This window comes from Stylophora pistillata, chromosome 7 (genome assembly GCF_964205215.1).
Source record: "Stylophora pistillata chromosome 7, jaStyPist1.2, whole genome shotgun sequence".
NCBI classification, from domain to species: domain Eukaryota; kingdom Metazoa; phylum Cnidaria; class Anthozoa; order Scleractinia; family Pocilloporidae; genus Stylophora; species Stylophora pistillata.
In genome coordinates, this window is record NC_142525.1 from 16,880,100 (window position 1) to 16,904,089 (window position 23,990).

The 23,990-nt window shown below is 37.4% G+C and overlaps 1 protein-coding gene, 1 long non-coding RNA gene, 1 other non-coding gene and 1 pseudogene across 5 annotated transcripts in view; 3 read left to right on the forward strand and 1 right to left on the reverse strand.

Annotated features, from left to right (window-relative positions):
• Positions 1–13,796, reverse strand: part of LOC111340531 (fibroblast growth factor receptor 4) — a 76,507-nt gene extending 62,711 nt beyond the window's left edge. The window contains exons 1-2 of the mRNA XM_088727617.1: positions 13,627–13,796; positions 2,077–2,454 (exon numbers count right to left, since the gene is read on the reverse strand). Of these exons, the coding sequence (XP_088583743.1) occupies positions 2,077–2,454; positions 13,627–13,729 (481 nt within the window). The 5' untranslated portion in view covers positions 13,730–13,796. The remainder of the gene's footprint in view (positions 1–2,076; positions 2,455–13,626) is intronic.
• Positions 5,557–10,545, forward strand: LOC148726893 (uncharacterized; annotated as a pseudogene). Its single transcript, XR_015989598.1, has 4 exons — positions 5,557–5,683; positions 6,118–6,200; positions 7,468–9,354; positions 10,111–10,545. The product of XR_015989598.1 is annotated as an uncharacterized LOC148726893 (transcript).
• A 64-nt stretch (positions 13,797–13,860) lies between the features above and the next one.
• Positions 13,861–16,841, forward strand: LOC111340525 (uncharacterized). 2 transcript variants are annotated; one of them, XR_015989757.1, is made up of 4 exons: positions 13,861–14,029; positions 14,829–15,044; positions 16,080–16,212; positions 16,702–16,841. It is a non-coding gene; the product is annotated as an uncharacterized LOC111340525 (long non-coding RNA). The 2 variants fall into 2 exon arrangements; XR_002695763.2 differs by lacking the exon at positions 13,861–14,029 and having other exon boundaries at positions 14,493–15,044.
• Positions 16,842–17,220: 379 nt separating this feature from the next.
• On the forward strand, positions 17,221–23,186 carry LOC111340536 (uncharacterized). Its single transcript, XR_015989746.1, has 7 exons — positions 17,221–17,406; positions 18,625–18,766; positions 19,267–19,562; positions 20,019–20,671; positions 21,702–21,787; positions 22,131–22,253; positions 22,460–23,186. It is a non-coding gene; the product is annotated as an uncharacterized LOC111340536 (transcript).
• Positions 23,187–23,990: the final 804 nt, after the last annotated feature.

Consider the following 23,990-nt stretch of genomic DNA (forward strand, 5'->3'; position numbering starts at 1 on the left):
CTCGTGATTACCGCGGCTTTCCCTCAAACTTTTCCAGATAGTTGGTACTGATCCTGGTATCAATCTTCCCAATGCCCCTTTTAGATGGCATGTCCTTGAAAAACACGATTCTAAAAAATGTTCCGAGCAAACAACAAACCGGCCTTCGGGATCGAAGTTTTTTCTGTAAAGTCTGACAAAGTCCTTCCACTTCGCGGGAAGGTTTTTGTTAACGGGGGAGTTGTGTAGAGAGATTCCATCTTGTGGATTTCATCTATCGCCGCATCCCTGCACAACGCATCGAGACGAAGGCATTATGATAAGCCAGCTTTAAAATTATAATCTTACTAAGATTCGAACTTTTCGCGTTTCTTACTCATAAAACCATCGAAACAACACTCATGGCTTTGACAACTTTATGTCTTGGTTGGTTGGATGACGTCACTACCGGTCTCCCCATACTTCCTCGGCCAGATTCAGTACATTCCAATCGAATTCAACAGCCTCGAAAAAGATCGTCCAAAAAATACTACTTACCGTAGGAATTTAAACTCGAAAATCGATACAGTCATTCCTTAACGTTTTGAGATCTTAAACACAAAATTTCATTGTGATCGGAGAAACTGACGTTTTTCGTCACAGTCCCGCTTTAAACATCCACACGGATAAATCACTAAATTTTCCCGTAACACTGTTCCTTTTGAGTACTCTGTTCGGAAAATAGTGGCTATCAAAGTCTTAAAAGCGACGGAATAAGCTTTCGAGTCGACGACATACTAATTCTCCGAAGTAATGCGAATTAGGGCTATCATGAAAGCGAAATCCAACTTTTACTACTTCAAGTGTGGCCTAGCGACAATTTGACGTTTCCACGGCCCGATAAATGTAATGTTTAAACTATATGTCAGTGTAAAGTGTTGTTTCGTGTCAAAACGCACAGTTCTTAGAGTTTTCAACATAAGGCTACGCAATTTTCTGGCGGCGAAGTCAAGTAAACAACAATCTAACTATGGAGAATAGTGCGGTGATCTACAGCATAAGTTTCGCATACTCAAGAATTGTGAAGATAAGATTTTAATTATAAATGTGTTTTACTCAATGATATATTAAGATGTCCGACTTTGGTCCCCAGTTTCATGTTTTCAAGAAAAATATTTATCCTTGCAAAAGGGGCAATAACTTATAAATTCCCTCAAAATACATGCATGTACGAACAAAATTTGTTAAACCTTTTATTACTTGTTAGCCCATGACTATTTAAAAGAGATTGAGAGTCAGAGAAGTCCCAAAATGTGAGCTATACATTCAGTCTTACCATAGTTAGTAGAGGGGGACCCAGTCCTCCTCTACTAACTATGGTCTTAATAGCTCCACCTGTTCCATTGAGGTCATTTAACCATTCTTTCAGTCTAAATAAAGCTACAGTTGCTCATTAATTTGAGACACAGAGGTTGCTTCTTTGACGAAAATCAACTTAGTTTTCTTAAACTTTTAGCCTTCTGCATACAGTGTAAATGAGCTGCTTTTAGATTTATCTTTTTTTTCACTTATACTTAAAAACCCTCGCCAGGTCTAATGCTTTCATTATTAAAACAACTGACGTTTGTAAGACAGAATAACAAAATAATTTTATTCAGGGTATGTGACTGAAATATGGAACAGTTTGGTTTTGAATTCCAATTGTTATATGCTACAATATTTTTTAATTGTTTCTGTTCACTCCAGTTGACATAAGGTTGGGCCGAAGCAGAAAACTATTTTTTCTCTTGAACGGATATTAGTGATTGCAACTGTTTGTTCAATTCTGCGTAAAATTCAAACTCAACTGAATTCTGCTTTTACCTGGGAATAAGATTTTTTGTCCCTAGTAAAAACTGATCGCTGGCCATGACAGACAGCGAATCAACAAATCTAAAGGCGTACGAATGTCTGACCTACACTATACCTCTTGATTCATAGTGTTAAAACCAAATCTAGTTTTACCTAACATTATTTACTGACAAGTAAATAACCTTTTTATGTGACTGTTACCTGACGAGAGCTAAGCCAAAAGCACCCAAGACATTAGAAAAAAAAACTTCTCACATGTAAACTTACCTAAAAATGTAACATTTACTTGATGATCAGCAATAGGAGTCCCACCAAACTGTACACTGTACTCAATCTTGTAAGTTCCTTCATCTTCTGTCCTGACATTTTTGATGAGTAATGTGGCTTGATCACTTCTGACAATCTCAATATGTGGGGCTCTGGGTTCATAGTAACTAGGTGTCCCAACGAGATTTAGAAAGGTTGTGGAAGCAATTCCATAATAATCTGAACTTGTCTGATTAAACTTTTTCCACTGAATAAGAGAGAATGTCTGGCTCTTAGTCTGTTCATCAGCAGTTAGAGTGAACTTCCATGTGAGAGACTTGTCTTCTCCTTTTGTTACAAATGTTAGATTGGCTGGTTTCACTGTCCAGGTGAATGATTCTGCAAGTTTAAGATATTCTGTGCTTAGAACTTAGAAGTACAGTATTCACAAGCGCTCTCACAACTTTAACGCTAACAGCTATAAAACAAAAACATTCTGGGTACACTCGTACAAAGCAATCTTCTGAATGAAAAACAACTCTCTCTCTTTCAGATACACTTTTAAACTCCTATCTCTTTTAGCTCATATCTTAACATTACAAGTTCCTGTTAGAGGCTTAATTCTATAGATGCGAAAAAAAGAAAATAATTGGAATTCTAAGGTTTGCGAGATGAAAATCCCTAACACCTCTAAAGTAAATTGGATACGCAATCTATCAAATGATAACGACAATGGTGAGTAGTGAATAGTGAATGGTGAATAGTGCTTTCCGCGCGGGCTGATTGGCTCGTTCAGAAGAAAATCGTAAGTACACTTCTTCTCCGAGCAGGCGATGAGTCAAATTCGCGCGGACCATTTGTTGGTATATTAAAAGAAATATAATAAGTTTTCGTAACCTAAGCGGTATTTACCAAAACAGTTATTCATCTGAGTGTTGGTGGATGGGGTGGATATTTACCTCGCTGCTTCTCGGCTCGTTATCTCTATCTACCGCTATTCACATCCACCACGGTGAATAATTCTTAAAATTTACCTAATACTGTTTTTACGACGTCATTGTACCATCGGAGCATGAGGCTGTTGTTTAGTTTTGCTTCCTATGGAGAACGCATGAGGTTTCAGGGAAAGTGTCAAGTCTTGCATTCGAATTATTCATCGACTACGTACATTGATGACAATTTCAAGACAGCATAGCATCAGCGCCAGATAAATTTACAAATTACAGATTTGTATTCGATGGTTTACTGGTGCAGTTTTTCTTTCACGAACGCTTTTCATTCCACTAATTTATTCGTGTTTTTCTCGTTGCCAAGTTCCCACCAATCACGTAGCTCCTTTTTCTGCCTTTAAAAGTACACACAACCCACAATTCCCCCATTCGCTCCGACGAAGGGCTAACGCTCGAAACGTCAGCTTTTACAATCGTAACGGTGGCCAATTTACCATTTCATTTTTGTTGATATATTCAAAATATTTCTTTCACATAGTCGACGCATTGATTCATTCAATCGACACAACTGATGAAGTGACTGATCCATCCTCCCGGTGAGTGGAGTTCTTCTTTCCCAAATTGCATACATACTTTTATTGTTTATTGAAACTCCCAACTTGGGCTTTTTGGTTACAATGTCTAACTACAATATTCAAGATACATTTAAGTTAAAAAGGAGAAGAAGAAATAACAGGCAAATAATACATTTTCGAGCTAGAATCAATTACAAAAGACCTAAAAGTATACTTTAAAAGCTAATTATACTCGACACAAATGTTCTCCGCTTATGGGCCTCTGCGCTAAACGACGCCTGAAGCTATTTACACTGTCCGCAGCTTTCAAATCATTAGGAATAAAGTTCCAAAGTTTGCATCCACGATATTTGAATGAACGTTGTCCTGAAGACGGACGACAACGAGGGATGTGTAAAAGATTTCATGATCACGTAGTACTAATATGAATATGAGAACGAGATACAAACATCTTGGCCAGATCTTTTGGAACTATATCATGAAGACATTTAAATACCATTACAGCATCGTTAAGGAGTCTATCTTTGACAGTAAGCCAGTTAGGGGATCTTATACCATCTGAGATGTGATCATATTTCCTATAAGACCTTACAGTTTCCATCTCCATACCGGCGATGTGTTGTCTGACAATTATTCATATTTTGCACTAAAATTCGAGCTACCCTTTTTTCGATGCTTGTTTTTCAATTGCATGACCACAAAATAAAGACATTGCCAGAAATTTGGGTCAAAATGCCGGACGCGCGTGCGTATTGAGAAGTTAATGGCGGCAAATCGTGTAAGGAAATGTATGGGATTTCCACAAAAATCCAAAATACAACAAATACGATTCAGAATATTCCCTAGCTCCGACTCGAAACAAGTTCAGTAGAGATTAAGCTGTACTTCTAGCATAAAATAATTCAAAAGCTGTTTGTTTACTTACTTCCAGCAATGTCAGCAACGTTCGATATTCGAGGCTAGTCATTACCTCTAGTCTGTTTCAAATATAGCGTAATCCATGGCAAAGGATCGTCGATTTCAGGAGCAACCCTCAAAGAAGTCAACTAGCTCCGACTCGCATTAAATAAAGGGAAGTTCGAATTAAGCAAACCGTCCATAAAAAGAAACATTTCTTGACAATAAGATACTTCCAAAAGAGCTTGAAAATTGCTATTTTTGCTCTGTGGAGCGTAGGTACTAAAAGTTGGAATCACCTGAAACCACCTGAAACCACTTGAAACCATCTGAAACCACCTGAAACCATCTAAGAAACCATCTAACCCACGTGAATCCATCTGAAATCGACAAAACAACTCGAAATAACCTAAAACGTCATCAAACTTAACAAACTAAAACGGACATAGTTCAAATTTATAAATACAGTTAACTCTCTCGTAAGCGACCACCCCGGGTCAGGAGAAAGTGGTCGCTTATGGGAGATAGTCGCTTACTGAAGAGGAAGACAGGAAGCCCAAACGATGAGAATCCCAACAAAGGTAGTCCAAACGATTCACGATTTTATCTTGTGTAACAACTATCAAAGGCTCGACTGTTTTAATAAAAGTTTGAACGTTTTAAATGATAAAATGTCTTACAGCACTGTATAAACATTATCGCAAATCGGTATCTTAATTTTCAGCATGACGCAAAGCTTCTGTATTGCAAATTTACCCTACTTTACGTCTATTTTTATCTGTTATCTCACTGCTTCTGGCAATGAAATTAGTTTCAGTTTCGCGACGCATTCCGAGATCTCGTTTGATAACAAAGGGAAGAGAGATAAATCTTGTAATTACACACTGTGTACGTTTTTTGAGCTGTACGGTCTGCGGTCTGTGGCCTGCGGTCTGCGGTCTGCGGTCTGCGGTCTGCGGTCTGCGGTCTGCGTTCTGCGTTCTGCGTTTTCGAGGTCTGTGTTAACGAGACACCTGAGAGAATATTGCTTTGTACGATATCACACGTACGTTTCATTGTTCATCTAGAAGTATTGCATTACTTCACGGTAGTACTTTGTGTGCCTTAGGTTAAAGTTTTCCTGTTTTAGTGTTATTTAGTCCTTATGTCAGCCAAAAGAACTTATGGCAGCGTCTAGAAGGCACGTGAGCTGGGAAGATCCTGAAGGTAAATCATCAAGTTGAACTTAGTATTGTAGTGCTATCCAAATATATGTAGTTGTCCGAATACTTAAAATATCAAAGTAAATGGCTGATGACACACGGGTTTTGTTTAACCCGGCATTTAACATGCGTTGTCAATGGAGGTCGATCCCTATCACAGTTAGAAACACCAAAGTAACATGGCTAGACTACAGTTCTAAATAGAATCTACATTAGTAAATCCTTTTCAAATAACTAAATTAAAAAGTAAGAATTCTATAGCTGATAGTGTACATACTTCACATAGCAGATTACCTTGTCATAGAATAACCTTTCCTGGACCCTACCGTCCAGGCAAAATATTGCAATTCGAGCTGTGGGTGTAGTAGAGTAGGTGCTAAATAAAACTCTGTCCTGTGTCAGTAATTTTTATAACTGAGAATTTGAACTTTTTTTCAGAAATAATATGTATTGATTCCGATGATGATTGCAGTACAAGTAAAGAAAATAGAACAGTTGCTCCGCCGAAGAAAGTGCCTAAGGTGAGTATTTTCGGCTAAATGTTTGGTGTAAATTATATTCGTACGATAAGTATTACTCGATAATGACACAGTTTTATGGTGTTGTGTTGTACGCGATATTAAACTCGAACCGAGTTAAAAGCTTTGAAGTTGTGTAAACAATGAGTCTCTTCCTATCTGTCGTCGGGGTTACGATTGGTCACTTCATTTTTTCGCGGGAACTAAGATTGAATCACGAGCTAAGAAAATACACTAGAACGCATGTAGATTGTTAGAATTAAAAATCCTAAGCACAGAAAGCGTTTTTAGCGTAATAACGACGAGAATCTAATGAGCCCGAAATATTCAGATCATATTTTTCCGCGAGAAGTGGTACGGAAATCTGTCACGTAAAGGTTTAGCTGCAAACAGTTTTTGACGAAAGACAAGAAAAGATTACCGTATTACATATACAAAAACTCAATAATTTTTAAAGTGTGTTTGCTATTTCTTTCTTTGAACTCTTCCGTCTGATATTACCTCTCTTGCTGAAACTTTGCTTCAAAATTTGATAACCAAACTTAAAAAAAGTCTTATTTCCATTTTCGCTTTCCTCTTATTTTACACATTTATCATTTCGCTTTTCGATTCACTTAATTGCCCTGGTCAATTCGTTTTGCGGCGCAAGTTTAAAAAGTAAACCATCACAGGGAAAAATAAGCCCCATATCAAATATATGCACATTTGTCAATGATGTTATGGAATCAATTGCAAATATATCGTATTTTAACATATTTTTATATATTATTATCTGCAGATTGAAGATTCAGAAATAGTTAGTTAAATAATTAGGCTTTCCAATATGATTGTTAATATCAATTCGATGTCTAAACAAATATTGGCTTTTCGGAAATACATTCTTAATATGCTAATTTGCATATTATTGGCTTTCCCGGAAAATGATTGTTTCGGTACACCGAAAAATGTGCCAAGCAATCTTTGCAGTTAGCTAATAATTATTTACTATATGGATAACAGTGTTTTACCTGAAACAGAAACACTCGTATTTTCTATATTTTTACTAGTGAAGTTATGCAAAGTTATGTTCCACGTCACATCCAGCCCGATGTACCCGCGTGTCTTCAAACAATTTCCCGCCAATTTCTTATGTTTCTATTTCATTTTGCCTCAGTCTGGCTTGAAGATATGAATTCCACTGCAATCGCTCCTTATATATTGTTTTTACCAATCGAACATAAAATCGCGCAACCGTGTAATTTGTTCATTTATTCAATAACCTTTTTTTCAGTTCTACAATCCTGAATATCTTACTGGAAAGTCCCGAAGAGCTCATTTTAAAACGTAAACTATCTGCTATTACAGAAGACAAAATTTTTACACTGGACATGCGTGAGATACCAATATCATCAACAGAAGCAGCTGATAATGGTGCCTACATATCAAAAGGAAACGCCAAGAGGTTGTTTCAGTACAATGCCGATGGATCACGCATAGTCCACAATGAAAATGGAACCTATTATGCCAACGTTAAGACAGCCAAAGGATACCGACGGGATTACGTACCAGATACTGAAGTTTTCGAGCTTACAAGATTCTATAGAGCAAGTAAATGGAACCCAACATTCGCTCGAACAATTGCTACTGTGAAGGAAATCAAAGAGAAAGAGTTAAAACCTTACTACCTCGTTATTTACAAGTGGACAGAAGGAGAAAAGGAGTTTGTAACTCAACGACACGGGAACGCAAAGAAGCCCACATCTTCAAGTTACTTCCGTAAAGAACCAGAGGTTTTCAGTACCATCGACAACCTACTAGATAAAGGGATGTCCACCGACAAAATATGTGGTGAAATGGCTAACAGGAATACCGATACTGTTAGTCAAACTATCTTCTGACCCAAAAATGATCGCAAACAGGAGGTATCATAACAAAGCGTCTCGTGATACAAGCACGGCAACAGAGCACAGTGAAGCGGAAAGTTTGATATCTAGTCTTCATAAAGTTCCCATACTTAACAGCGTTACTTTCACGAAAGAACAATATACATCTGTAAATGTACCAAGTCACACGATGAATGACATTTATCGTTTCTGTGTTCTTGGTGACAGCATACTCCATGTGGATACCACGTTCGAGCTCGTTGACGGGCTGTGGCTTACAGACACTTCGTTTCAGCACGAAGGTCTTATCAGCGAAAGAAATGCCAATAAACACCCAGAATTTCCTGGCCCGAGTTTCTGGCACTTTCGCAAAAGCCGTGAGACCTATCGCAGTTTTGCTGGCGAACTGCTTATACAGAAACCAGAATTTTCAGGCACACAAAAAATTGGTCACGATCTCGATAAAGCCATCGCCAGGGAAATGACAGATGTTTTCCAAGATGCAAAGAATGTGTGGTACACGCAGCATATTAAAGAGCGCGACCTACACCATCTGAAGTCAATTGGGGCTAACGAAAAGACACAGAAACGTATCCTGACCGATATTTAGGGCTCTCAGCAAGATATTCTTCAGTAAAATAGCCTTGCAAATTCAGACGACGAAGACTTTGACGCCAAACTTCAAAGTCTGAGACCTATTTGGGAAACCTTAGCGCCAGGGTTTCACTCGTGGTTCATCAAACACAGGTCAGAACAGTTCAAAAGCTGTTTAATTCACTCCGCCCGAGAAGATCTGGGCTTGGACGGAAGGTTTTATACTAACGGCCTTGAACTTAAGCATAAGCTCCAGAAAAAGCGTCTCCGAGAGGACAAAAGGAGGTCGCCGAAGTTTCTTCTACGCTGGAGAAGTGGACCAACAAGTTTTATGTCGAAGAAGAGAGGGCCCTAAGGGGAATGGGCAAATACCGCCTGGTTACGACCAGTTTAAGGTCGATCCCGTTACCTGGAACAAGTGGGGGCCGGAACGACAGTCACAGCATCTGAATGCATTTAGGAATTTTGTGCCTAAATCCTTCAACATGTACAAAAGACCAAGTTCTGCTGGCCTAAAAGGTTCACCCAGTAACAAAGCTAGAAGGGCCAACCTTCCCGAACCCGAGGTGTTCGCCGATAGAGTGAACGCTGCTGCCTCACATGCATATTCCAGCGCCAAACCCACTGCACAATCTGCCGCACAGCCGAAAACTGTCACTCCGGTACGAATAAGAAAAACCACGGAGAAGCAACAATGGGAGGTAAAATATCATATTTCATTATTTTTTAATATTTTACTGTTGTTCATTTCCTGTTATCGTCTGGTCTTTTCTTTTCCTTTCTCTGTTTTTCTTGCTTATTTTCTTTTTCATTTTTTTTTATTTGTTTATTCATATTTATTTTAGGTTTCTTTTGTTTTTATTTTAATTCCACTTTTTATTCTTCTCATTTCTATTTTCATTTTGTTATTTATCTGCTTGTTCTATACCTTTTATTTTTATTTTAATCCTTGCACATTATGTTGACACATTCCATTTTCTTTCCTTCGATTTTCATCTTTCTTTTCATTCTTTTCTGTACTTGTCATGAATTCCCACTTCTTTTCACTTATTTATCAATGCTAGAAAGTTTCATGAATTCTGGTTATATGCACTTAATTCAATTAAATTTGTCGCATCAAAAAGCACAAAGGTATGACCGAAAAGAATTCTGGATGTTTTCATTGCGAGCAAAATGCCGCTTGCGTTCAGTAACGACTTGCGTATGAGAGCAGTTCGCCTTACCGTATTTTTTGCAATGCCTTCAAAAACTATTGCCGTATAAAGACACGGCAGTTTGCTTACGGAAAATACATCCCATCATGCTTTTCGGCAATACCTTTGTGCTTTTAGATGCGACAAATTTAATTGATATAAATGTTTGTTAGACAGGGAAAAGGAGTGAAAGGGATGAGACGCAGACATGTTTATAGCTGCCAAAGCAATTCCTCATAATTGAAATGTTTTGTCTTTGTGTAGGTTCAGAAAAGTACTTCCAACAACAAGAACGCTGCTGTGAATTTTCTTGATCTAGATAGAATTTCAGGGAAGCAGTATGAATTGGTTAGCAGGGATGACAACAAGCTGTGTCCAAGGGCCGTACAACGTTGTAAGCAGTGTAGAGTGTCCTTCAATCAGGCTGACATAGTGTTAGTCAAAAGTGTGGGAGTCCGTGAGCGGACCGATAAGTCTGGAAAGGTTGTGAGATATACCGGAAATGTGTACTGTCATTTTCTAACGAAGTGTTTGAAAGAATACGACCAGAAATTTGAATTTTCCGCCATTACTGTGCCGTCACGTACTCTTCAGTTTCTTTCAGATGGCGGAAAAGCAATGCTTCAAGCCAAAGGTCTTCATGTCGAAAGTTAGTTAATACGACGGTGCACTCAATACAGTTGCTCATTTTTTGTTCCAGTTCTATGTAAATCAAAGTACTTTTATCAGCAGGACTTCATATGTCATATGTCATGGTAGACCTTGTACACACGGCATACATGCCTTGCAAATTAGTGATGATAATTGTAATGTTGATAATGTATATCACTTTTTATCACGAAAACGTAGTGATTAGCCCAGATATAAGATAATTAATTATTTTGCCCTATCTGTTAAAAGGAGTTGGTGCTCCGGCTCTATTATTTTTATGACATATTTGTGATTTTTTATTTGATACATATGTAACTATGATTTGTCTAATAACACATGATACATGTATAATTTTTTGATTAAAGTTGTAATCACAGATATTCAATATGTAGTAATTGCATTTAACAACGTATAGTTAGCCATCGGGAAATATAGCCTATATATTTGGAATATTTCGGTCTCAGCCCCTCTCTTTGTAATTTTAATTTGTGCAAGACATTTAAGGCACAGAAAAATATCTAAAGCGAGTACAGAGTGACAAAACAATCCATTGTTCTTGTTGAAAACAGACTCAATTAGCTCAATGAATGGCTGGGAGTTGTACGGGAATATGCGAATTCATTTCTTGACAAAGCACTTGCGTGACAATATCAACATGCCATCGCGAATGCAAAGAAGAAACTGTTTTAAATCGAAAGAAATACGTGAAGTTTTTTCAACGGGATCATGCAAATTATACATGAAAAAGCCCAGGAAGGCCTGAAGATTTTCAAACTTCCTAAGGAAATTTTAAACATTGTGTTTCTTTTTAATCAGAGACGAATTTATAGCGTGACCTAGATTTTAACTGACTTCGTTTTTGCAAACGTGAAATATAAGTGGATTTTTTACAAGGTTTTTTACTGCAAATGACAGAATATAGCTGATGAATGGTGGCTTTACTTCCACTGCCACAGTAAATTGACTAGATAGTTGAGATTTTGAGAAAAAAAGCCTAAAGCCCTGTTTGTGGTGTCTATTCCGTAAGCCGGGCTCCCTCTGGATAAACTCGATTAACACTTATTTTCCGATGTTACCCGTTACTTTTTAGGTGCTTTCATGTAATTTTCAGGTAATTTCAGATGGTTTCCTTGGGGGTTTCAGAAGGTTTCAGGTGGTTTCATTGGTGGTTTCAGATGGTTTCAGGTGGTTTAAGGTGGTTTCGGGTGGTTTCAGGTGATTCCAACTTTTAGTACTTACGCTCTGTGGAGTCTGTGATCTGAGACCATCCTTGAGAACGCACCAGAAGGGAAAGCGTAAAAAGAAAAACCCTCTGCGAAACCTTTAAACTGTCGCCATATTTGTTTTCCTAATTCAGCAATGTTTGACGGGAAATAAACTCAATCCAGACCCTCTCATACTAAAGGAAAGCCTTGAACAAATTTATTTCCTTGCGCAAAGGAAACAAATCAAAGAGATCTGTATAGTACGTTCGTTGAACTGTGTTTTCAACTGGGAGAAAAAGCCCCTTTCAGGTAAGATTTGCCTAGTTCTTCCCATTATTTAATGCAAGTGGTTTAAGCTACAATTTCCAAAATGTCTGACATCCGTAGACGATTACAAATAAAGCCAGTTTGAATGGACATTGAAGCTTTGTACAGATTGTCCCTTGCATTGCATCAGACAGCAAATTGCTATAAGTCGCTCTGCCTTACAAATACGAAGAGATATGTTCGAAGCTGTTTCTTTTTTTTTTTTTTTTTTTTTTTGCTTTTTTCTCCATAAAGAAGGTCCACAGAACTTAAATCGCTCAATATTTAATATGGAACTTGTCCTAACCACTATCTTTGTTTTCATCCGACTCCAATCCGCTGACCAATGAATGCGGGAGCAAAATGTCCTTGATTTCTAGCGATGAATATACCTACCCAGCCCTCCTCATTGAATTTATTAATAGAAGCACAGCCCCCGGAAATGAAAAATGTACCTAACCACCCATACCTAACAATAAATGAAAACAATAAATGGTCCAAAATTAATGGTTAAAAGTATAGTCCAAAAAATGGTACAAGGGTCCTAAGGTCCAAAGGTCCAGTCCTATATTTTACCTATGTCCGTTTGGCGACGTTCAATAGACCTGAAGCTTCCTTTGCAAGTGGGTTTTCGTGGTAAATAAGTGTTTCTTCTGGGTTCGTCTCAATCCTTCTTGACAATACGTTTACAATCATCATTCGACAACAACGCAGTTTTTGCATAGCACCGTCAACTAAAATTAACTATGCTTGAATAACCACCATGAAATGTATGCGTTGTTCGACAGTTACAAACAACGCACAAAGTAGAACATTGCAACTTCTCATATCTGTAGGCAATTAGATATTCAGGCTTCGTACATTTTTTATTTGAATAACATCCTTTACAAGCAAGGGCATCAGTTTTCTCTCTCTTCTTTACTACAGTAGTTGTGATTCTTGAAAGATAACAAGACCAATTAATGTAGATGAAAACATTTGCCCAGCAAGAAAGCACTATTTTCTAACCGCCGAGCTTTTTGCCCGCCTTACCACAGAGAACTCCTTACTTCACAAACTTGTAGCAGTCACAAGTAAGCGTGGTGAAAAAAACATCGTCTGAGATATGTTTTATTGCACCGGATAACGTAAAACTGATAAACAAAGATCATTAACGGTGCCAATGTATAAATTTTGGGTGTCTAGCGTGATCATTCGACAAAAAAACAATTTGAGATAAGCTTAGCGAAACACTTTGAACTAGGTTTTAGTTATTTGACAGTCACTTCCTTAAAAGATATAAGGTTACTTACGTAGCATAACCCTGGCGAACTCCATTTAGCTACGATCAAAATGCCCCTCGATAGTATAAATTTCCTTGTCCAGCTAGTTGCCAACCGTTCTGTAAATCTGGCGATTATTTTGTTATTTACTTTTGTTCATGAAATCGATCGAATAACATTGGATTGACATGCGATTGCATTACCTGAGAAGAGAGACTATTTTCGCTTTTTTCTTTTGTAGTCCTACAGCTATGAACGATTGAGGATGATTCGTTTGCTCATCTGCTGCAAATTTTACTCGACGTTCACCATAATCAAATAAACTTGAGTTAAAAATCTTTTAGACCGTGACTCACCTGAATATTGAATCACACAAAGAAATGAGATGTAATAGGAAACGATAGCAAATTCCATTTCAGCTACTCTAGCTTGCTGGATGGCTGAAAGTGATATGAGCATCTATAACTATATCACAAGTCTTCAAGTGAAAATAATTTCCTCTTCCGTGACATGACGAAGACTACGTGATGATAATTACCCAGAACTCCCTCGGCACCGATTAACTTTCATATCATTCAATGTGACGCATTTTCTTTCATTCATACATATCGAACTCCCGCGAGTTTGCTACCTGGTGAGAACTGTTCATCTGCGAATATACCAGCGACAACAGATGGAATACACATTAAAAGAAATCATCCACTGGATATTACTTTATAAAAAGAAAATTCGATGTTCCTGTTTACGACTTTAGCTTGGGTATGTGGCGTTTAATCGAGAAAGTACGTTAATAGAACTCTAGTTGAATAATGACGATGATGATAATATCGGATAATAGGAATAATGATAATAATGATAATAAGATTAAAATGGTGACGGAAAAAAATCAAACAGCGGGAAGTAGTGTCACGAACTACTCAAATTATATCAGTTGAAAGCTTTGGCTTGGATAAATCTACCGTTACATGCATAATTTTCTTTGCTCTGAGAGATTTGAAAGAATTTAGCTATTTTAAGAAACACACTCATTTGGAATCGATAAATTGACACTTGGTTGTCCTTCCTTTTTGGCATACACTAAAACCATATCATTATCGGGGCGGAAGTGACAAGAATAGCCTCCAAATACTTCGGAGGAGAGGTATTAGATAAAAGATTCTGCTCGTAACCACAAAAATATCCACCAGCTGTTGGTACACTTCATGACACATACACGCACATGCAGCTGCATTCCACAGAATGGCGGATAATAACAGCACATCACCTTTTCTAATATTTCCCGCCGTTCACGAAAATGAATTAAGCGAGAGGAATAAAAGAAGAGGCCGGTGCAATTTTTCCAGCTTGTGCCAAAGAAGATTAGACGTAGGGGATCAAAGAAGACATCTGATTTAAGTGCTACCGTCACCACCTCGAGCTGAGCTTATATAATTAATAACTCCTCTTTTCCAACGATGATTTAACATGCATTTTTAATTAAAAACAGATATCTTACTATATTTAGGAGTGTAAATTTCACAGAAGTTTAAATATTTACAGTGTTATTAATTCTTTCCAGGATGTTTCTGATGATGAAATCATAGCAGATGGTGAATTAAGTTCTGCTTCATCCACTTATCCATGCTCTCTGACAGACCTTAATTATTATTGTGCCTGTTACCTCACAGTTTGTGTACATGTTAGAGCTGTTCAACAGTGATGCTTTTACCATCATTGGTGGCAAGATTTCTTTGTTCACTTTTCCAGATTTCAATACAGTTACAAAGAAATTGCTGTAAGTGCCTAGAATATTTCTCATAGATGCTAAGGATAAGACCTAGGTAGAGGCACTTATTATCAGTATTCCCAAATCTTGGCCAGCAAGGTAATCATTTACGTATATGAGCACGATCCTTCGCAGTAAAGCACTATTTGAGCAATAGTGAAAATCAGACCTGAAAAAAATTTCAGGCCTGTACGGGATTCGAACGACTGACCTCTGCGATACTAGTGCAGCGCTCTACCAATTGAGCTAACAAGCCAACTGGGAGCAGGCCATCAAATTAATTCGACATAAACCCGTAGATGATAAATCAAACAACAACAAACACATATGTTTCATATGTTTGTTGTTGTTTGATTTATCATCTACGGGTGTGTTTGTTGTTGTTTGATTTATCATCTACGGGTTTATGTCGAATTAATTTGATGGCCTGCTCCCAGTTGGCTTGTTAGCTCAGTTGGTAGAGCGCTGCACTAGTATCGCAGAGGTCAGTGGTTCGAATCCCGTACAGGCCTGCAATTTTTGTCAGGTCTGATTTTCACTATTGCTCAAATAATGCTTTACTGCGAAGGATCGTGCTCATATACGTCTCATAACCGCAGTTCACACATATGTTTCATATGTTTGTTGTTGTTTAAGGTAATCATTGTTTATAAGTTATTTTTGTACCACTAGTGTTGACCTTTTTTTGTACTGCTAGTACTGGACGTAGTACAAAAGAAATGACCACAATTAATACTACTAGTAAGTAGACCTTTCCACTTAACTAAGACTCAAACCTGGTTAGTATTAATACATCAATGTATACATGACTTGTATGCAATATAAAATATCCTAATTGCACACCTTTGGTATTCATAATTATTTTTGATTTTGGTTAATATTTTATATCTATTGAGCTAACCGCACCCCGGTTAGCTCAATTGGTTAGAGGGCCGGATTGTGTTGTGCGGGAGGTAAAGGGTTCGAGCCCCGGCTGGACCAGTACTCATGGTCCTAAAATAAATAAATCGTTTACCTTACATATTTTTCATCCTCTACCATCAGGAAATCAAATATGTGATTCTTGAAAGAGAACCCAGGGACAACATATGGGTCTATTATTGCAAATGTGTTGAAGGCACAAGGCAAACAGTTTATTTACAGTGACTGTCACTGTCAACAACAGTCACAGGAGATAGTAAGTAAAAGCATATAAACCCATAGAAATAATTTACAAAAATACTTTCATAAAATTGTCCATCCAAGTCACTTAGAATGAAGACAATAAAGTCTGTATCTCATGTGCACATTCATTAATTGCCATTCATTTCTGGTTTAACATTAGGAGGCAACTGCAGTTCCCATCCTCTTTGTGACAGCTTCTCTTTTTTATTGTTGCCAACTATTTCTCCAACCTCGTTTTAGCACCCTCGTGTGCTTGTCAAATGTTTTTTCTATTGAATTCTAACAACCTGAGTTGTGAAATGAAAGGTCCCAACTACTAGGTACTGTAACAGGATGATAAGTTGTCTTCATTTAGCTATTTTGTTTTGAATCTTACCCCTGTGTCTTTGGCTGTGTCCCCATGCCCCTGTGCCATAATTTTCTTCTTTGCGTTTCAGTATTAAATTGTGAGTGATAAATTGTATCTGATAATAAGTATTGTTTTATGAAATGTTTCTCACAGGTTTAACGTCAGCTAGTTCTGTTTATGGGCATTGCATCCATGTTGAAGCCACTGAAAAGTTGATGGAAAGCTTTGACAGGGAAAACAATGTCACCCCTTCACTTACCAGAGACATATATTCTCACGATTACACTTACCAGGTAAGATGAATTAATTTTTTGCTTTACAAGGTTAAAATTTGAGAATTATTACGAACATAAATCTTGCTTTCGTCAAAGTTTTTCTGGTTATTTTTTTACCCATCCATATAATTTTGGTTTAAGTTAAATAATGTTATGAGCATAATTTATGTTTAAACAACTAGACCCTCTCCAGAGTACAGAATCTTAGTTTATTGTATTCTTGGAGAAATGACAATTGCATTTGCTGTAAATAGCTGTAAACATTCTTCCATTTGTACCTGTTATTTACATAAAGACTATCTGAAATGATTGTTGTATTTTGAATTCACAGTCTGCTCACTTTTTCTTCTTGCTGTTTTTCTATCTTAGGAGGAACAGATGACTTATTGCCTTTGAATGGCAATGATTTTACAAGTTTTGTACATGGCAATAAACAGCATGGAGTAGTTGGCCATCAGGGTGCACTTATCACTTGCTTTATTTGTCATCACCAGTGTCACAACTGTGAGCATGTGACAAAAAATAGCAGAATGTGAAGAAACAATGGAACACGAAAGGCCTGATTTTCTGGTCGATTTTTTTGGTGAGAGAAATTCTCAAGAGTCTATTGAATCGGTTGCAGCAGCAAGCACTCATAAAGAATGGAAAATAAGATCAGTATCCTACAAAAAAATACCATTCCATCTGTCAACAACACAAAAAAAAGTATTCTCCTCTCTGGAAGATGTTCTTTGTGGCAAAATTTCAACTACTGGTTTGGTGCTGCTTACTCCTAACTTGTCTCCCTCCTGCCCAAAGTGTTCATTGCACTACATCAGTCAGACAACACAAGCTTTGTGCTTTTTGAAAAAGCAGACATGGCAATGTGAAGGAAAGAAATTCCTTGCATTAATTCCTTATCTCTTTAAGTGTTCAGATCGTGTTCACTGACATGAATGGGATAGAAATGGCTAAAAAATGAAAGCCATACAGGGAAGGTTGTCCAGGTAATGTGAAAATTTCAGTCAGATTTCAAACCAGTTAATTGGATGATAGCTGTTGACAGCCTGGCGTGAGGCATCCATCAGGAGGAAAACCCTCAGGTTACAGCAAGCCAAATAAATGATTGGGGCTGCATCGGTGGGAGTAACGAAATAATTTGGGTATATCAACCAAGTTGAAATGGTAACTTGGCCACTGTAACGATTACAAAAGCTGACGTTTCGAGCGTTAGCCCTTCGTCAGAGCAAATGACGAAGGGCTAACGCTCGAAACGTCAGCTTTTGTAATCGTTACGGTGGCCTATTTACCATTTCAACTTTGTTGATATATCCAAATAAATGATTATTATTTGCCTCAGCTCAAGGTGAATACAGGTGGATTTCTGAAAAACCAACACAAAGTTTTTGTATAGCTCAAGCACAGATATTATTTTTACAGGCATAGGTGGCAACCAGACATCAGAATGCTCTCCTCTTTGTTGCATAATTATTAACAACTTTTCAACCAATCTTAAATTCTAAAACTAGTCTAAGGGCTTTTAGATTTGGAGGTGAAGTAAATAATGCATCAAAAATGACAGCATTCATCTTCCAGTTGTTGTCCATGGACCAAACTACTTGTCTGTGCTTAAGCTCCCTATTGACAGTAATAATATAACTTAAATTTATATAATCATTATCCAAGCATAAATGTTCTGATTACAGTACGAAAAAGGTTCATGCCTGTGGCTACTAACATGGCATGTATGAGTAATTTTACATCATCTTATCGTTAAATTTTTGTAATAAGCAATTAATCATTTCTGTATGTTTCATTTCAGTATTATATTATACTTGTGTTGAGGAAATCTGGGATGGAAAAGTGGAGTTTGATGGCTCAGAGCTCACTTTGTTAAACATGGGTTCCTACATTATTTCTCATGAGGTCTTGAGGAATTTCATGTTTCATTTTCTTAAGGGGAGGTACCTGTAACCTATTTTGTATCATAAATTAATTCTCTTTTGCAGTTTAATGTTTCGTTGCATTTTTATGCTGTGTTGAGAATGGCATTATGAAAATTACATTCTTTTCAAATTTTTTCAAGTAATCACTTATACCACCCAAAAGTTTAGGATGAATTTGAAAATGACGTTATTGTGACATCTGAATATAAAGTAATGTACTTATTTCAATGAATTTAAATCTTTCCGCAACACACCCAGCAGATGCATTCATAACAACAATTATAATTTACAATAATCATACTAAACAATTTAAGACTCATTAGTCTGCACAGGATGGTTTACAATGGAAATTAGGTACCAGAAAAAAATTAACAAATTATCAGTTGAAGGTTCAGATTTGTTTTATTTCTGAAGTTTTGGCTTGAAATCATTGTATTAAGAACAATATAAAAGTGTACATGTATGTCTTTCAATCATCGTTTAAAAAGCAATAATTAAATTGCATTTTCTTTTTTTAGGTGTACTCTGTTTACATACTACAGTGTCTGGCAAGAGATCATGGCTGATGCATATGTATTGGACTTCAAGGGGTTGCTATCGTACCCCCACTGGCATTTTGCTTGGTACAGTTTCCTTGACCTTCTTGACATAAACTACGAAGAACGTTTTGTTTTGCCCTCTGTGGCAAAGATAACAGTCTGAACGCTGTCGTTTGTGATGCTACAGCACTATCCTTAAGATGAGAGCTTTGTACTTCTCTGAAGTCTAGTTATTCATCACTGAGTCCATCCACTGAACCACGAGAAACAGGAAGATAAGTTGCTATTAATTTTATGCTTATGATTTTTTTTTAATATTTATGCATCATTTATCCTATTATTTTGGTCCCTAGTATGATTGAAGGAGTTCTATTTGAGAGTGTGAGCATGATATAATATATTACTCTAGCTGTCAATGTGAAAACTATGACTTGATTCAGTTTAATTACTGATTAATTTAAGAATTTTAGATATTTCTAATCCTTCACCTCGGGCTGGCACCTTGTTTTGTTGGTGAAGCTTATGTGTCTCGTGTACCCTGTAAAGACCTTGGAATTAGGTCTTCTTTTTCTGGATCAGTTGAGAGGTTGAGACCAGACTAATACCAGCTCCACTTCCTCCTGCATTCTACTGGGATAAACTTTTAATGTATCTAAATATCACTTGTTTTTATTTGCCTTATTTGAAGAGATCTGCATTTAGGCTAATTGTTAAATATTTTATGACATCACTAGGCATCGTGACAGGGCTTACGTTGCTGAAAAACATGTCAGGCGGATGGTGGATCAAGTAGGTGGTGATGCTAGCAAGGTTACAGACACAGTAATGACTTCTTTACACCTGGAGTTGCAGCATTGTGCACCTGCCTTAGGTAGTTTCCTTTCCTGGTGCATTTCGTTCTATGGATCTGATGTCCCTTTTCCAACACCTATAGCTGGACTTTTCATTGCATTAGGAAAAGCTTCCCTGATGTGTGCACTTCTCCCCCAGTTGGACTCCTTGGAAACATTTTACCGCAGACTCATTGGCAATGAACCAGTCAAGCAGTGCCCCGAAGACATGCTTCTACTCCAGCAAACTTCTCCACTCCTGTTTGACATAGTCAGCATTGTGGAGGGTGATCAGCTTCCTGAGGCCTTGAGTGCATTTGATATTGACCTGTTGGAAAAAGAAAAGTCTCCTTTCAGCAGAAATGGATCAATAACAGATGCTGTGCAACTGGATGTAAACCGCACAAATGATGTAGAATACTATCCTTGCCTACCTGTGATGAGAAGTTGTGGTGACTTAATTGCTTGGATGACACAACTCCAAACACCTGCACGAAGAGAAGTACTCAACACCCATCCTTACTTCCTGGGGTTTTCTTAGTACACTTTAAACAGGGTGCAATAATGTTTTGAGTTTGTATTCATGTTTGTTTTAATTTATACGACGAACAACATAACTTGTGCTATGAAAAAAATGTAAATTTCAATTTACTCTGACCCCCAAATAGCTATTGTTACCCTTTGTATATTCCAGATTATCCTTACAAGCTTCGGATTTACGCTCTGCCTGTGGTTTTAGTTATTAGGGTTTGTTTTTTCTTAACAAATGTCACTTTCTTGAAAGACCAAAACTGTTTGTAATGCTTAGTTTGCAAAAGGATAACATCTGTAGCTGTCAAGTCAAAGAATCGCGCAAATTAACTGACTTACCTGTTTTGTTTTGTTTTTTGCTGTTTACTGACTAAATCGAAATTTTTCTAACAATTTATTGGTTAAATGGCATAACGACTTGTATAAATGGAGGTTGTTGATTTCTATTGACTAGAGATGTACCTCAATTACACCCTGTCCTCAGCCTTCATTACCTGCGGATGATTCAACCTGACTTATCCTAGGCTCTAGTAGCTCTTGACATTGCGTCACTGTACGAGAGGAGGGAGATCTTGTGTGATGCTCTCTTTGATCAGATTGTAAGGGACGAAAACCACAAGCTCCATGATCTGTTGCCTCCACGCAACGAGTCCACCAGTCGCACCCGCAAGAGATAGTTCAAGCTACCGATTTGTAAGACAACTAGGTTCAAAAACACATTTATCATGGCGAACAGTTTAATTATTAGTAGCTATCTTAATTATTTGTATTTTGGTTTTTGATACTTCTCTTATTGTATTTTATTGTAGATTACACTTTGCGGCTTTTATTGTGGTTATCTTAGAGTAAGAGATAATTTATTCCCATTGTAAAGTAAGTCGTATTTCAGCCGGCCCGGGGGCTGCAATGATTTTACTTCCTAATAAAGCTATCATATCATATCTAGCTATCACATCTGTTCTTCCACAACATACTTTCAGGCACTCAATGTATGCAGTGTTGCTGTGATTATGTGTAAAACGGTTTTATGTCATCTCTTTTGATTTCCACTTTTGGTATAAATTATGGATTTAGTGTAATACTTTGCAACGAATCTCCTAACATCCCATTTAGAGTGCTTCGAATGCGTTTCTCACGAGGTAAGCTTAATTTAATGTGTATGTGTATGTTGCGGCCTTTGACTGGATGCCTTTGTGCGTGAAGAAAAGTTCCTTTTATTACCTGGGCACGGTTTAAAGGATGAATAACGCTACCCACCAGAAAGATCACTATCCACTGGATAGCGTTGTACGTTATTACAACACTTATAGGTGAATATATAGTGATTCATTCTGTGGATAAGCGTTATCCACCCGTTGAACAACCGGGGCCTAGTGTTTTGGGAGTTTTTCTTCTCTTGATTTCCGCCTATCAAAGGCATTTTATATTAAAGAGTCATAATAAATGTAAGTTCATTACAATTTTCTGCCTTTTTTCGGAAAGGTCCCCGCCTGATTGTCAACGACAACGCTTGCAATTTACATTCACATTGTTTAAATCGGAATCCGGTCTTTTTCAAGAACTCTCAGTTCCTTTTGGATCGATTGCATTGGCGAGATCCTACAGGTACGTAAATCACCCCAAAACTGGCTTTTTCGGTTTAGCCATCTTTAATCTTCGGTGTTCTTTTGGCTATGCTGTCGGGTCCATCCCCTCCAACTGACGTAATGGCACATTACACACATTTGTTAAAGCACATTCGACGTAATGTTTTAATCGTTACTTTGTCAGAACCAATGCAAAACAATGGTTTTTTTTTTTCTTTTTTTCAGGTTGCTCTGAGGCTTACAACCTCTCCCGTTTTCGTCAGTGGGACACCTATAACAGTCAGGCAGCAAAACAAGCCAATTCATGCTTGAAGTCTCTCAAAGAATCATTGTCATACATCAACAAGAATTTTATGATCTTCCGCTACGTTGATCGATCATAACATTTTTGTTAACACACCTCACAAACTTCTTGTGAGCGGAAACATTATCTCTGATGTTAGTGATCACTTTTCGCAGTTCTGTATCACTACGTCAGCGAAAGACAAACTTTTACAAGTTAAAATTATGAAAAGACGTGACTATTCAAAATTCTCCGCTGATCTCTTTAACGACGAGCTGTCTAAAGTTTAATGGAATCAAATAATGGCAAACGTAGGCCATCATATCAGAGAAAGCTGTCGATGGATGTGGCGTTCCTCAGGCATCAATCCTTGGACCGTTGCTCTTCTCGTTATTTTTCAATGATATTCACAGATGCTCGAACAAATTTAGGTTCTACCTATTTGCAGACGACACTAACATACTGTATGCGGACAAAAATCTGAAAGATCGTGAGACAATTGTCAACATTGAGCTACAAAACCTGTATAGCTGGTTGACAGCTAGCAAACTAACTCTTAACATCAAGAAATCCAACTTTGTAATTTTTCATCCCTATCAAAAGCGACTTGCTTACCAACCAAAACTTTACATGTTTGATAATGATAAGAATAAATATACTTGTCTCGAGTCTAAAGTCTACTTAAAATACCTGGGCGTAGTTATTGATCAGAATCCTTCATGGAAATATCACATTGATTCCATTGTAACAAAAATTAGTAAATTAAGTTTATGAACCTGCCAGAAGGCATTCAACGATCACGAGATCCAGTCAATTTAAGTCTCCTTCAAAAATTGAAGCCCAGAACAGCATGAACGTAGGTGTTCGTTGAGGTGTCACTTTTTTGTTTCTCCTCTCGAAAGTGACGAATTAAACCTGATCCGCTAAGTTCAAACTTTAACCTGATTTAAAATGCATTCCTTAATTGAAGCTAGACCGATCCAGTTTTCTACGCGTTTATCAGTATGATAAAAGAAGACAAAGTGGTAACTGTTATTGCAAAAGGGTTATTTTACAAAAATCCTTAATATATTGAAGCGAAGTATACTGTAGGAAAATTCATTACCCGACGAGGTAATTCCGCGTTATATTGCACGCGGAAACCGATATCGCACGAATCGCGAAGCGATGGGTGCGATATCAGTTTTCAAGTGCAATTTAACGCGGAATTCACGAGTCAGGTAATGAATTTTCCTTGAATCGCTTAACTAAATGAAAATAAAAAAACAAGAAATTAAATCGGCAATATTATTGTTTGTTTTTGTCCCGAGCGCGCGCTCTAGAAAGCCATTTCAAAGCCAACTGTCAGAAGTGTCATTATGTTAGCGAATAGAAAGCAAGGTTAGTCGTGCACGTTTTAACCTTCGAAAATTTTATTTTTACCTCGTGCTTGATTTTACATTAATTTTCGAACTTTTTAAACAAGCTTCACAA